This window comes from Pelophylax lessonae (assembly GCF_965119305.1).
Source record: "Pelophylax lessonae genome assembly, chromosome: 8".
NCBI lineage: Eukaryota > Metazoa > Chordata > Amphibia > Anura > Ranidae > Pelophylax > Pelophylax lessonae.
In genome coordinates, this window is record NC_138775.1 from 76,788,312 (window position 1) to 76,804,648 (window position 16,337).

The 16,337-nt window shown below is 46.6% G+C and overlaps 1 protein-coding gene across 1 annotated transcript in view; it reads right to left on the reverse strand.

Annotated features, from left to right (window-relative positions):
- TSEN2 (tRNA splicing endonuclease subunit 2) overlaps positions 1-16,337 on the reverse strand; it is an 83,123-nt gene that overhangs the window by 49,958 nt on the left and 16,828 nt on the right. The window contains exons 5-7 of the mRNA XM_082266534.1: positions 7,263-7,334; positions 3,421-3,471; positions 759-897 (exon numbers count right to left, since the gene is read on the reverse strand). Coding sequence (XP_082122660.1) covers positions 759-897; positions 3,421-3,471; positions 7,263-7,334 — 262 coding nt within the window. The remainder of the gene's footprint in view (positions 1-758; positions 898-3,420; positions 3,472-7,262; positions 7,335-16,337) is intronic.

Here is a 16,337-nt window from a genome sequence, read left to right on the forward strand (position 1 = left end):
CCCACATCGCCAGTATAGCGCCCTACCCTCACCCCGGGAGATGGACAAGACCACCCAAACAGCCCCAACATAAGTGGAGGGGGAGTAGGATGGGGTACAGATGAAAGGGGGTGCCTGACAGGAAGGTGGGGAATCCGGGGGTCTGACCGTCCCAAGGAGGGGCCCACATCGAAATGGGGGGCTGTCGGCCAGGAGGAACGCTGCAATTTGGGCTGAGATCTGGTCATATGCGACCTTGCGAGGCGTTGAACTCGCTGGCCAGCCCCCGCCCAGTGGGGCTGTGTCGTGGCCGACCTAGTGCAGAGCTGAGGTCTGCGCGTGCTCGCTGGCCAGACTGGGGAGACCACTGGATCTAGATTATCCAGCCCATCGCCCCGTCTGGCAGTTGATTGTAGATCTCAAAGGGAAAAATCCAGGAGAAAAAAATTTCTTTCTAAAAAGAAAAAATGTTGCCAGAACCAGAGATCCCAGCATGGAACCAGGTCCTTACTCCTGACTAGGCAGAAAAAAAACCTATAGCAGGGAGAGGGAGTATACCCCCTGGGACTGCCCATAGGCAGATTCTTTTTCTGCCTAGTGTCCTACTTAGTAGGGGCAGTATAACCCAATGGTTATGAAGATCAGGAGCGGTGTCCATCAATGAACGAAAGAGAAATAAGGTTTTTGTTTGCGATACATGTATAACAATTGTCAGTAACTGCCAAAACTGAAATATTAGTTTTGGGTAGACTTGGCAATTAATGTCCGTAATTACTCACATAGGTCTGTCCCATATTTCAGTCCCACTTTTGGCACCCAGCCTTTGCTTCGGAAGTGGTGATATGCCATATAACTTGTCTGGAAGTTCCGCTGTGCTGCACAGAAAGCCTCCCAGAGTTTCTGTATTGTTAAAGGTTCCTAAAAAGGATTGATGGTCTGCAATAATTATATTATATGCACTTTATAGGCCAATTACTTTAACAGGTCAGCAATCAAAATACCCGGCACACACACATTGTACACACAAAATGCACACATGCCCAGACTAGGGATATCAAACTACAAATTACACAGCATAAGCTTTGAGGTAGCAGGATATTTTGTTTTTTTTTTTAAGGATAACAAACTCTTTGGGGTGAAAAGCCTTCTGTGCTGCAAAATCCCCCCCCCCTTATAATTACCTGAGCCCAATCTGATCCAGTGATGTGCATTCTCCCTCCTCCCTGGGCAGATTGATAACAGTGGGCTGTCAATTAAATGCTGTTCCGAGTGAGCTGGGGTGGTTCCAAAGCCGCTTGCTTTGTGTTAATAGGCACACACAGGGTGGCTCGGGAGCGAGCACACACGTGACCCCATGGAAAGCAGCTTTCCGTGGGGGGGAATTGTACAAGAGGAGGAGCCTGGAGCGCCGGCGGGGGAATCCCAAAAGAAGAGGATTGGGGCTGCTCTGCACAAAACTATTGAGCAAAGCAGGTAAGTATACCGTATTTGTCATTTTCTTTTTTAAAAAAAAGGAAGCTTTAATGTTTTTTTTTTTTTTTAATGCATTTACTGCATTAAGGTAAAAAATGTTTAGGTATCGTTATTGCTCCCTCATCCCCCTTATACTTATCTGCAGCAGCTTTGTCTTCTCTCTCTGCTCTCACAGGCTTTGCTGAGGCAGCAGGAGCCATTGGCTGTCTGTCAAATCCTGTGACAAGGGAGCGGAGGGTGAGGCCAGTTTCCGCTGTCTGTGTCTATGAAAGCAGTTTCCTAAAGTGACACACCATGACATCATCACACTGCCATCCTGGGAATGATGAGCGGTGAGAGACCGGTACATGGGAGCGGCTGCTGTTTACTGTGGAAGATTGGAATATACATGTTCTTGACATTTAAATCTGGTGTTTTTATATTGATTGCTTTTATAATAATAAAATACAGTGAGCACTATAAGTTCCCCTCTCTTTGACATATTTTATGTGTGCTTGTGTCACATGTGTCAACAAGGGACCTGATCATTCCCATGCATCAGCACTAGGAGAGGGTAAAAAAGCACTGTTTTATGGTAAGAGGTCAAACTATTGAGGTGAGCAAATTGCATTGTCACTTGATCGAGGGCTTTGGCGTTTTAGTGGGATTGTGGATGCACTGAAGTTTTAAGAGTGATCTATTCTTGCACTGCTGTCAGAAGACACACTAGGATGTTGGACTGTTACTATCATGTTTTTTGAACACTTAAAAATTTGTATTTTTGGTTGCACATTTTTATTTAGACCCCATTCACACTGGCGCGACCAGAAAGTCGCCTCATAAGGGGCGACTTGTTAGCGCGACTTTGCGCAAATTCAGCGCGACTTGTATGATAGACGACTTTGTATTTGGCCAATCAGAATATGATGGTTCTGGGTCATGCTCAATCACACCAAAAAAAGTTCTTAAAAATTGTCGTTTTTGATAGAGAGCCAATTATTGAAAAAATTATTGAAAAAAAAAAAAATTAAGATTTCTTTGGATTTAGTGTCTGGGGGGGGTCTAAAAAGTGTCCTGTGAAGTTTCAGCTCTGTAGCATGTCCAGAACCAGAAAAAAAGATAATTTTTCTTAGAATTTTTAGTAGCACAGGGATGGGGCTCAGCTCCACCTGGGCCTTTTTGTTGCAGGCGTTTATCGGGCAGACACTAAATCCAAAAAAAGTCATGCCTGCCTCCAAAGACGCCAAAAAATGCCCGATAAATGTCTGCAACAAAAACGCCCAGGTGGAGCGGAGCCATATCCCTGTGCTACTAAAAATCCTAAGATAAATGATCTTTTTTTCTGGTTCTGGACATGCTACAGAGCTGAAACTTCACAGGTACAGTTTTTAGACCCCCCAGACACTAAATCCAAAAAAAGTGATGCCTGCCTCCAAAAATGCCATATAAATGCCTGCCACAAAAACGCCCAGGTGGAGCGGAGCCATATCCCTGTGCTACTAAAAATGAGTTTCGCTACACTTTATTTGTTTTGACTACAAAGTATAACATATACATTATATATATATATCGCTGAGTGCTTTTGCAGCGCTTTTGAGGCATTTGCGGTGCGGTTTTTAAAGAATACGTGACTTAAAAGCTGTACCAAAAATGCTGTGGGCCGCTTTTGGAGGTGCTTCCCATTCATTTCAATGGGGAGGAGCATTTTTGGTGTTTTTATAGCTGCCAAAAACATGCTTCAAAGATGCTGCAAACAGGATTTGTTTCACTGCACTGCAAACGCACCGCCCCAGTGTGAAAGCATTCATTGATTTTAAAGGGAAGCATTTTTGAGCTTTTCAGGCACTTTTTTTTTTTAACTTAAAAGACCTTGAAAAAGTCAGTGTGAAAGGGGCCTTAGAATCAATTTAACCATCACATGGTAATAAGAGGAACAGAAAAATAATAATATATATAATAATAATAAAAAAAATAAAAAATAGTAGTTACCTTTTTATAAGAGACTGACAGACAGCCCAAGGCATACACCAAAAAGAAAGCCTAAGGACAGAAGAAATAAAACATTTCTAGGTTATGTCTGTATTAAAGCATTTGAATATTTTTGTTTAAAGCCCAAACTTTTCTAATGTTGAAACAGGCCCTAAGCCTAATTCTGACCAGAAACCCCAAGGTGACGAGCACAGGTTCCCCCAACAACATTCATTTGTGCCTATGTCAACAGACTTATGTTTGTGCCAAAACAAATGTACAAATTGAATAACGCTATTGCTATCATACAGCTGTGGCCAAAAATGAATTTTCACAAAGTCTGCTGCTTCAGTGTGTTACTATGGTATACGGAAGTATAATTACAAGCATTTCATAAGTGTCAAGGGCTTTCATTGACAATTGCATTAGGTTTATGCAAAACATCAATATTTGCAGTGATGACCCTTCTTTTTCAAGACCTCTGCAATCTGCCTTGGCATGCTGTCAATCAACTTCTGGGCCATATCCTGACTGATGGCAGCCCATTCTTGCGTAATCAATGCTTGGAGTTTGTCAGAATTTGTGGGTTTTTTTATGTTCACCTGCCTCTTGAGGATTGGCCACAAGTTCTCAATGGGAGGTTTCCTGACCATGGGCCCAAAATGTTAATGTTTTGTTCTCCAAGCCACTTAGGTTATCTTTTTTGCCTTATGGCAAGGTGCTCCATCATGCTGGCATTGTTCATCACCAAACTGTTCTTGAATGGTTGGGAGATGTTTTTGTACCATTCTTTATTCATGGCTGTGTTCAAAATTGGGAGTGAGCCCACTCCCTTGGCTGAGAAGCAACCCCACACATGAATGGTCGCAGGATGCTTTACTGTTGGCAAGACACAGGACTGATGGTAGCTCTCTAATTTTCTTCTCCAGACAGATTTTTTTCCGGATGCCCCAAACAATCGGAAAGGGGATTTATCAGAGAAAATGACTTTACCCCAGTCCTCAGCAGTCCAATCGCTGTACCTTTTGCAGAATATCAGTCTTACCCTGATGTTTTTTCCTGGAGAGAAGAGGCTTCTTTGCTGTCCTTCTTGACACCAGGCAATCCTCCAGAAGTCTTCGCCTCACTGTACATGCAGATGCACTCACACCTGCCTGCTGCCATTCCTGAGCAAGCTTTGTACTGGTGGTGCACTGATCCTGCAGCTTACTCAACTTTAGGAGGCAGTCCTGGGGTTTGCTTGACTTTCTTGGGCACCCTAAAGCCTTCTTTGCAAATGCAGTGGAAATGTTTTTTTTATTTATGGGATTAAAGTGATTGCAAAGTCTGTCATTTAAAAAAAAAAAAAAAAAACATGTTATACTTACCTCCTCTGTGCAGTTGGTTTTGCACAGGGCAGCCTGGATTCACCTTCCCGGTCCCTCTGCGCTGCTCCTGGCCCCTCCCTACTGTCGAGTGCCGCCACAGCAAGCAGCTTGCTATGGGGGCAACCGACCCGAGCTGCAGCTGTGTGTCCATTCAGACATGGAGCTTCGGTTCAGCCCCGCCCCCTCTCTCTCCTGATGGTTAACTGACTTTAACTGACAGCCGTGGGAGCCAATGTCTCAGCCAATCAGGAGGGAGAGTCCCAATTGGCCGAGGGACTCGTGGACATCGCTGGACAGAGATGGGGCTCAGGTAAGTATTAGGGAATGTTGGAGGGGGGCTGCTACACACAGAAGGCTTTTTATTTTAATGCATAGAATGCACTAAGATAAAAAACCTTCTGACTTTACAACTCCTTGAAGTTAATTTTCACGGCAAAGAAGGACTTTGCAATTAATTGCAATTCATCTGATCACTCTTCATTACATTCTGGAGTATATGCAAATTGCCATCATAAATACTGAGGCAGCAGACTTTATAAAAATTAATATTTGTGTCATTCTCAAAACCTTTGACCGCGGCTGTAGATCCAAATATAAATATACACATTCAAAAAAGGTGAATAAAAGTCCCAACATCCAAGAACGGTGAAAAACAAAATGTGGTGATTAAAAGTTCAAAGTAACAAATTTTCATGTATCTTTCAGTCCTTGCTCACAACAGTGCAACTTGTCATGCGATCTGACAGGTCACATCGCATAAGTCGCACCCTATTGTCGGCAATTGAACTATTTAAATCAGTGCAACGCCAACTTTGAGGTGCTGCATCAATTTGAAAAAGTAGTTCCTGTACTAGTTTTGCAGATTTCAGGGTGAGACTTGCGTAGACATCTATGCATGAAGGCGCACAGATGTCAGCCAAGGCGCACCTGAAGTCCAACTGACATGCAAATTTTAAAGCATGCAATTTCAAGTGAAGTCGCACGATTTCAAAGCCTTATCCAGTGTGAACCAGGGCTCAAAATAATTTTGTGTGTACACAGTGAGACAACAACCCTCCAGCTGATGGTGAACAAAGCCTTAAAAAGGTAAAAAGCAAGAGGACATTAATGTAATGGGGGACATTTACTAAAACTAGAAAGTGCAAAATCTGGTGCAGCTCTACATAGAAACCAAACAGCTTCCATGTTTTTGTCATCAACGTGCAATTGAACAAGCTGAAGTTAGAAGCATTGGTTACCATGCACAGCTGCACTCGATTCTGAAGGCTCTGGTTTTAGTAAATCTCCCTCAATGTTTCCAGAATGAGAATAAAATGCACAGGGCACGGCTTCACAGTATAGGTCTTTTTTCTTTTCATGGTTGTCCCATTTGACTAAATGATTGGATCAGCTGGATAACAGCATGCTGAACGTGGCAAAAAGGGAATTTAGCCAGAACTTAGTGAAGGAGGTGAAACTCTAACTTTTATCATCCAATCATGTGCAAGCAAAATGCTGTTTTTAAATTATTTGGAGTTCTTTGCAAAGTGGCATTTCACTACATTCATTAAGCCTTGGGGAAGATTCCCTTCCAAAGGGACTTTTGCACTTTTGACCTTCTATAACAAAGAATTCCAGTTAGAATAAAGTTGTTGTCTCACTGGGTATACAAACTATATAAAATGTGCAAAGATACATATGGATTGACCACTATGAACTTTTTATTATTACATTTCATTTTTCATCAAGATTGGATGTTGGGACTTTTTTTTTTTTTTTTTTACACATTTTACACAAATTTTTTTTTGTATCTGGCGTATAGACAAGCCTGTTCAATTTGTACATTATTATTACTATTATACAGGATTTATATAGCGCCGACAGTTTGCGCAGTGCTTTACAATATGAGGGAAGACAATACAGTTACAATACAATTAAATACAGGAGGAAATAGAGGGCCCTGCTCGTTAGAGCTTACAATCTAAAGAAAAATCACTTGATTCTATACAAAGGAATATGGGAGATGAAGGCCTCACAAGGAAAGGTCCCTGACAGACACCTTGCACAGAAAAAGTCTTTCAAAATTCTCTTAGGGTCCTTTCACACGGGCGGTCCGTATTTCATCCCATTTTTTTGCGGATGAAAAACGGACATAATGCATGTCAATGGGATTGCGGATGTCAGCGGATGACCATCCGCTGACATCCGATTTGCGTCCTTTCAGTTCTGTTCCATTTTTTGGAACGGAACAGAACCCTATTTTTCTTCCGTTTAAAAAAAACGGAACGGACGCAAAAACGGATGTCAGCGGTGTCATCCGCTGACATCCGCAATCCCAATGACATACATTATCTCCGTTTATCATCCGCAAACGGATGGGATGATAAACGGACATACGGACCGGATGACAAGTGTCATCCGTGTCCGTGAAAAAAAAAAAAGTGCCAGGGTGGATCAAAAAACGGTCCGCCCCGTGTGAAAGGACCCTAACTATAATTTTACTGCTTGGACTATTACCTCTTCACGGCTGAGCTGTAAATATTCAAACATTCGGAATGGATTCCTCCGGCAAACAAGCTTGTGTTTCTCCTAGAATGAAAAAGATATGGTAAAGTTAGAGTGGTTATAAAGCTTCATTTTTTTTTAAAAATAAAAATAACATGCCTATACCTACCTGCTCTGTGCAATAGTTTTGCTCCGAGCAGCCCAGATCCTCTTCTTTTGGGTCCCCCACTGGCGCTCCAGGCCCCTCTGCTTCACCAGGTGCCCCCAGGGAAAGCCGCTTTTCCTGGGGGCACCCGTGCCGCTTTTCCTGGGGGCACCCATGCATGCTCACTCCCGAGTCCTGCGGCCATTATAGGTTTGTTTGCAAGTTGGTTTTCTCCGCTAGGGATAGTTTCAATTGTGCAGACAGCAATATATTCGGAGGAATTCATAAACAGTCTCTATAACACTCTAAAACAGAATTCCATCGCGCCTCCACACATATGTCAGTGCAGGAAACATTTTATGGACCTGTTAGAAACCGGTAAAAAAAAAAAAACTGTGGCAAATTTGTGAGTGTAGGTGTGCATTGAAGCTGGAGATTCCATATGGATGCTCCACGCTCAATGCAGAGGAGCTCCTGCCAGCCGCTGCAAATCTCACACAGACAGCGCAGCAGCTGAGGATTGTTAAAGCTGGGTGAATGCAGTTTGATAGGGAATCCAGATAGCAGTTACCCATCAGGCTTGCTTCTTCTGTGATTGACAGCAGGCAGTGAGCAGATCCCTAGCCAACAGTCAACCTGCTATTGGCTATAGAACTCACCCACTACCTGCTGTCAATCACAAGGAGAAAGCGTTCTCCCCAGCGTCCCCATCAGGCCCCGCCTACTGTCAGTGTCATTGGTTGCTAGGAGGCTGTCAGCTGTGGAGCTCACAGCCTCCTTAACAATGGTGACAAGTGGGTATGGTGGTGGCAGTGGCAAACATGCCACCCTGCTACACAAAAGGCAGTGTACACCAGGTTACAGTGGGTCTTAATTATCTTAAATTTCACTGATTTCATTCATTCTTAAATTTGGTGCAAAAGTAGTGCTATTAAGAACTACCCGAATCTGCCACTTGTGTTGCTAAAGCTACCAAAACTGGCGGCAGAGATTGTAATCTGATGCAGGCCATTTTAAAGAGCCATATTGCCAGATATGTGTTCATAGGGCTTTACTGAATTCCCGTTTTATTGTATCACAGTGAATAAAAAATATACTGTATATACATGTAGCACCCTCCAATGTAGGTAAGGCAAAATTATAGTGTAGGGCCATATGATTCAGCTAGGCTTACATGTGCTCCCAGGTGTGCCTGTTGTGCTGGGGAGTCTCCCCACTGTATCCCAATGAGGGCTCTCATTGGGAAGTGATAGAAACCTGGCCAATAGCACCCCAGGGCTTGTATCCATCCTGGAAGTGCAGATTCTGCCGCAGAGCATTCTGGGAAGGGGTATAAGTCTGCCGGGCGCGCATGTTAGATTGTCTTTGGCGGGAAGCAGAGTCCCGGGAGGGAGGTGACGGCTGTCTCTCCTCCTGTCAGAAGAATCGGGTGTCCCGGGCTGAGCTGAGCTGCAGAGAAGGATCAAGGGTGCCGAGGACCAGCGGAGCTGTTGGGAAAGAGTTTCAGGAAAGCATTCTGAGTCGTGAGTACTGCAAACTACCCCTGGGGTCTGCTTAGGAGAGGGGACCACTCCGGGGACGGTCAGAGGGATCCAGGAGCTAGCTAGCCTGTGTGGAAGTGTAGCAAATGGGGTGCCAGTGTATGCCCTGAAGAGTAAAGGGGGCGCCAGCGGTTGGGCCCTGAAGTGTTAAAATGTTGAGAGTTGCAGCAGTAACTACAAGTGGCTACCTCAGTCAGGGAGGACTGAAGGAAGCAGTGCCAAGGACTTTTGAGCTAACAGAAGTGTCAGACATCAGTTTCTGTTCAGTGAAAGCAAGTCAGTGTTCACAAGCACCAGTAAGCGTTGGTCGGCATTCAGCCGGCGCCAAGTCAGCGCTAGAAGGCATTTTTTCTCAAGTGTCCCATTTTTATAACTAGTTGAGCCAGAGGAGTATCCCACTTATTCCCTTCTCCCATCCCCATATCAAATAAACAAAAAAACCAAAGATGCCGGACTGTTCATTGTCTCAGTTCTCACACTTGGGCAACAAGCTTAAATGTGCTGTTGGTGTTAGCGGTAACCCTGGCAGACCCATCCCCAGCACCAATGCTGGAAATTCTGCTACATACAGGTACAAGCAGATCCAATGTATCTTTTTTTTTTTTCACAATCTTTATTATATTCGGAAATAAAAACAAAAATTGAACAAGCATGTGAAAATAAAATGGCACCACAATATTGTGAACCACAAATATTCAAACAGCATCACAGTCCATCTATTATTCAGTATGCTGAGAAAAATAAAGCTCCAGGTTACTTTTGTGAGAAGATCGTGACAAGATGAGGACACACAATGCCGATCCCCCGCTTAATTGTAAATGTGTCAGGGGAGCCCGGGTTCCCCATCCACGGTGACTGGCCATTAAATGTGCCCACAAAGTCGCCATGAAGGGGCTGCCCCAGTGAGGCGCGGGTCTAACCACGCCAGGTATCGGGAGCATGGGTATTGATAAACCACCCTCCACGTAAGGCAAGTTGGGTAAACATTTCCTATACCCACAAAGAAAGGATGTGGAGAACGGGGTGACTAATTTCAGCATACACAACAACAATCAATATCCAATGTGGTTCAAAGATGATTCCCATCGTGCGTGTCTGTGCCAGGCGAGTCCAAAGGCTCCCTCAGCAACTAGACACACAATGCCCAAAAAGAAAGAAAAATAAAATAAAGCTGAGTTAGGTTCCATGGTTCGTCTGGACAAGTGGTGCAAATAAGGGGTCTGCGAGCGCAAGCAGTGCGATATCTAAACTGGGAGGTAACTGAGTGTGTCTCTGCAACATACTGCTTCAATGGTGCCCAGATTGAAATCAAAGCGGTCACGTCTGCCTTTACAAGTGGCTTTCCACTCCTCAGTTTCCATGATTGCCGTCACCCTTCGGACCCATTCCCTGCACATAGGCACTTGCGCACTATTCCACTATATCGATATAAGACGCATAGCCGCATTAAGCAAGTGAGGAAGGGCGCTGCTTTTATATTTTGTTATGGGATCGTAGGGACATGGAGCAAGAAGTGAGCCAGCAACAATGGAAGGTCAATCTCTAGAATATCTTGTGTGATAGCCCTAATTTCTATCCAAAAGAGTTTAATCAAGGAGCATTCCCACCATACATGCAGCATAGAGCCCTGTTGGCCACACCATCGCCAGCAAAGATCAGAGGCCGAGGGGTACACCCGGGCCAGATTCGCCGGTACCCTGTACCATCTAGTCAGTGGCTTATAATTATTTTCTTGTGTTTTAGTCTCCAGAGAGCTTTTATGGGTCAGTTGATATAGGAGAGACACCTGCTCCTCTGTAAACTCATACTGTAGGTCTGGTTCCCACTCCCTGATGTAGCCCTGCTTGCGGTGTGGTGTGGTAGAGAGCAGCAACTGATACAAAGCTGAAATCATATGTGGTGTGGGTTCTGTAGACGCCCACATGCATTCAAATGCTGTTAAAGTAGACCTGGCTTGGAGGGATTGCTTTGGTGTGAGAAAAAAGTTATGGAGCTGGCGGTATCTTCAAAAATCTAGGGGGAAAGATCCACGTAGGGACTGTGATAGGTCAGGTGGTATGGTGATTGCCAAATTCTCTCACTTCGCATAGTTTATCTTGAAGTTAGATACCCGGCTAAAGGCCCGAAGTTCCTCCATCAGGCTTGGCAGCAAAACTAAGGGGTTCGTAACATGGAACAGAATATCGTCCGCATATGCGGAGAGCTTGTGCTCCACTGAGCCCACTCTGACGCCGCCAATATTCAGGTCCGCTCTCACCCTGCAAGTAAAGGGTTCCAGTGCGATAAGTACCCCGCGCACCACCACCTTATGGCTTTCCCAGAGGACACCATCACCGATCCCCTCCATAGAGTTCTCAGAAAAGTAGTGTGTAAGATTCTCTGTCGCCTTTGTAATTATGGGGGGACATTGTCTAGGAGCATCTCATTTAGTCTTGAGGACCAGTTCTTAGAAACCGACCCCAGTAGCAGGCAATGTATCTTTTTTATATAAAATTGCACAATAAAAGAAGTTTATGCCTGCACACTTGAAAATCTATGTAATCTTTACTTTATACTTATTTTTTTTCATTCATATGCCATCCCTCAGAGTTTGTTTCATTACTTCTTCTCAGCAATAGTTGGGAGCGTTGAATGGGGTGCAACGGTGTGGAGTCATGTAATCATTCTCTGAGGGAACTACTCACGTTCTTTGCCAGGAATTGGGCGTGTAATTCATTAAGGGTCCATTTAGATGGGCGCTGAGACCTGTCCTCTAAGGTGAGCCGCTGTCTAATGCATGTGAAACCATCTTGGAGCTGCACGCAAGCAGCCCCTAGAAGTGAACGCAGAGGCGGCATGGACAAAGTCGCATGTCAAAATCTGACAAGTGGCTGGAGGCAGGTGCATGGATCTAAACAAAGACGCTGTGCATCCATAAACCCGCTCCAGCTCCCGCAACAACAAAAACGGGGGAGGCTCTGGGGGAAGCAAGGATTGACTACTAGCATGCATTAAAATGGGTATTTACTTAATATATAAAACTATAACTTTACAAAACTCTGGTTCAGCTACATCTTGAGTATGCAGTCCAGTTCTAGTCACCACTCCCCAGGAAGGATGGGCTTGAAATGGAGAGAGTCTAGAGAAGGGCAACAAAGCTAATAAGGGGGCTGGAGGATCTCAGTTATGAGGAATGACTACAAACATTAAACTTATTGTCACGGGAAGAGACAATTAAGAGGGGCTATGACCGTAATATTCAAATCTTTAAATGGTGACCCTAGCATTTGGAAGAAACTATTTAATCTAAGGTTTCTTAAGAAAAGTGGGCACACAATAAAGTTGGGCGAGAAGCAGTTCAGCGTTAAACCACAAAAAGGGTTCTTTACTGTTAGAGTAGTAAGGATGTGTAGCTCCCTGCCACAGTTGGTGTTGTCAAGAAAAAGTGTAGATAAAAATAAAGAAAAATAACGGAATTTTTGTAAAATCTTACCTGTAAAATTCCTTTCTCTGAGTCCTCCGACAGTCGCCGCCTCTTCATATTCGTCACATATGGGGTATTAGACTTTGTATTAGATTTAGTATTAGACTATAACAGAATATGTTAACATTAAAGCTTTTAACATATCCCACCCTCAAGAGGTGGTCCCCTCAGTCAATACCCTCCTACTTCCTGCAACCATATCTCAGTTTCAGTGGAATAGCAGTAGAGTATACAACCAAACCCCAAAAGAGGGGCGGGGGCGGCGACTGTCGGAGGACTCAGAGAAAGGAATTTTACAGGTAAGATTTTACAAAAATTCAGTTTTCTCTTACGTCCTCCGACAGTCGCCGCCTCTTCATATTCGTCACATATGGGGACGTCCCAAAGCAGTGCAAACATGAGGGGTGGGAAACGCATCCGCGCCGAAAGGCAACGCAGTCTCCGCATCAAAGAAAGGAACCTTACCAAAGGAAGGAACCCAGCTGGGCAACAGGAAAAAACAGGTGCTCAACAGGAGCAACAACCCAGGAAAAGACAAATAACCAGGGGATAAAAAAAACTTATCCCAACAGTCAGAGGTCCCCAACAAGGGACCCTAGGGAATCGCCGCACTAAGATCTTTGCGGCCAAAGGAAGCATCCGCCGATGCCTGAACATCTACTTTGTAGAATTTTGTGAAAGTGTGCACGGTCGACCAGGTCGCCGCCTTACACACCTGGGCTACAGAAGCCCCATGACGACAGGCCCAAGACGTACTCAGAGATCTAGTAGAGTGCGCCTTCACAGGCACAGGGGGAACCTTCCCCTGCAAAGCATAGGCCTGTTCAATGGTCTGCCTGATCCATTTGGCGATGGTAGAGGCCGACGCCGCCATGCCCTTCCGAGAACCCTCTGGAAGAACAAACAAGGAATCCGTCTTTCGAAAAGACTCAGTCGATTTAAGGTAAACCCTTATCGCCCGAACAACATCCAAAGAATGTAATCTCACCTCCTTTGGATGTGTAGGCTTCGCGCACAGCGAAGGCAAGACAATATCCTCATTAAGATGGAATTCCGAAACTCGCTTTGGAAGAAAAGAAGGATTAGGTCGCAAGACCACCTTATCCAAATGAATAACCAGATACGGAGACTTGCAGGACAAAGCCGCCAGCTCCGACACTCTGCGAGCCGAAGTGATCGCAACCAAAAAGGCGACCTTTTTGGACAACATAGACAACGAGATCTCCCTGATCAGTTCAAAAGGAGCACGTTGTAACACAGATAGAACGAGATTCAAGTCCCAAGGGGGCAGAGGATCCCTCCTAGGAGGAACCAGATGCCGCACTCCCTAAACAAAAGTGCCAACCAAGGAGTTGGAAGCCACGGGACGTTGAAACAGAACGGCCAGTGCAGACACCTGACCCTTTATCGTAGCCAGCGCCAAAGGCTGATCGACACCCGTTTGAAGGAAAGACAGCACTCGGGAAACCGAGTACGTGCGGGGTGAAAACCCCCTGGACTCACACCAGGCAAAATAGGCCTTCCAAGTACGGTAATAAACCTTCACCGAGGAAGACTTCCTCGCGTTGATCAAGGTATGAACAACCTCTGGGGAGAGACCCTTCTCCTTCAGGACCTCGGTCTCAACAGCCAGGCCGTCAAAGCCAGCGACTGTAAAGCAGGATGGTATATCGGCCCTTGAGACAGGAGATCGTCTCGAAGAGGCAGACGCCACGGGGCGTCGACCGCCAGATTCATGAGGTCTGCGTACCAGGACCGGCGAGGCCAGTCCGGTGCCACAAGAATCACCGTGCTGCGTTTCGAGTGTAACCTGCGAAGGAACCTGGACAGCAACTGAATCGGTGGAAACGCGTACATCAGCTTGTACTGATGCCACGGGGCCACTAACGCGTCCGACGCGTCTGCCCGAGGGTCGCGCGTCCTTGCCACGAACCTTCTCACCTTGTTGTTGAGACGAGACGCGAACAGGTCCACATCTGGAAGACCCCACTTCGCGCACAACATCTGGAAGACAGCCGGGTGGAGAGACCATTCCCCCTGATCCAGGGTCTGGCGACTCAGATAGTCCGCCTGCCAGTTCTCCACCCCTGGAATGTGAACCGCCGTTATCGCCGGGACATGAGTCTCGGCCCAAGACAGAATGTCGGCCACTTCTCGAGCCGCTCGGGCACTCCTGGTGCCCCCTTGGTGGTTGATGTAGGCCACCGCCGTGGCATTGTCCGTCTGCACCCGAACCGGGCAGCCCTGCAGCCGGTCCGTCCAGCGATGAAGACAGAGATTTATCGCACGCAATTCCAGAATGTTGATCGGAAGGGAGGACTCCCCCTCCGACCAAGTCCCCTGGGCGGACAGAACGCCCAGAACACCACCCCAGCCCGACAGGCTGGCATCCGTAGTGATTACCGTCCACGAGATAGGACGAAACGACTTGCCCCCGGACACCATCGGGGACTGGAGCCACCACAGAAGGTCTCTTCTGGTGCGATGACTCAACGAGATTTGAAGATCCAGAGATTGAGGTCGCCCGTCCCACATGGACAGGATCTCCGCTTGGAGACCCCGCGTGTGAAACTGGGCGAAGGGAATCGCCTCGAAGGCCGAGACCATCAATTCCAGACATCTCATGCACGTCCGCAGAGACAAGTGCGGAACGTCCCTGAGGGACCCGACTTCCTCCTGAAGAGTTCTGAGTTTGTCTTCCGGCAGGAAGACCTTCGCCTGCACCGAGTCCAGAATCATTCCCAGGTAGGGAAGACGAACCGACGGACTCAGTGTCGACTTTGGAAAATTTATCGTGCAACCAAACTCCTGCAGAGTTTGCATCGTGACAGACAGGTCCTTCTCCAGACCCTGGCTGGTCGCAGACCGAACCAGAATGTCGTCCAGATACCCCAGGACAGAAATGCCCTGGGCCCTCAATAATGCCAGAACCGGTGCAAGCACCTTGGTGAAGACCCGCGGAGCCGAGGCGAGACCAAAAGGCAACGCCACGAACTGGTAGTGATCCTCCGCAATGGCAAATCGAAGGTACCTCTGGTGACCCTCGAAAATGGGGATGTGAAGATACGCATCCTTCAAATCGATGGAGGCCATGAATTCCCCCGGAACCAGGGCAGCCACCACCGACCGCAGGGATTCCATGCGGAACTTGCGAACCCGCACAGAGCGGTTCAGAGCCTTCAAGTCCAGAATTGGACGAACCTTGCCCTCCTTTCTGGGCACGGTGAACAGATTGGAATAAAACCCCCGAAATCTGTCCCGATGAGGCACCGGAACTACCACTCCCTGAGCCCTCAGGTCCCGCACCGCCAGGTGCAGGTCCCGTAAACGCTCTGGAGACAGTTGAAGATTTGAGGGAAAAAATCTGCTCTCCGGCCGAGAGAGAAACTCGATCTTGTAACCAGATCGAACGATCTCCTGAACCCATCTGTCCCGCACGCGGGCCAACCAGGGCTAAAGAAAACCGAGCAGGCGTCCACCCACCCCAAAACTGGGTGAGGGCGCCCCTTCAGGCCGCACTGTTATGGGTTGCGGATCCGGATTGACCGGACTTCTGTTTTCCAGACCAGGGCTTCTTCTGAGAGCCTTGACCTTTGAACGGTTTGCCCTTGTAGTGCGACCGAAAGGCACGAAAGGACCCCTGAGGGGGCCGAAAATTAGCATGCTTCTTCCCAGAAGCCCCCTTAGCCTTTGGGAAATGGGGCAAGAGAGTGCTCTTACCTCCGGTGATCCCCTTAATCAACACATTCAAGGACTCCCCAAAAAGGCGAGACCCATCATAAGGCAGATTGGCTAAGGTCTTACGTGAAGATTGGTCCACCGACCAACATTTCAACCAAACCAGGCGGCGAGACAACACCGCCACGCTGTGCACACGTGCAGCTAACGGGACTAGGTCCAAGTCCGCATCACACAGATACATGACACCCCGGTGGATT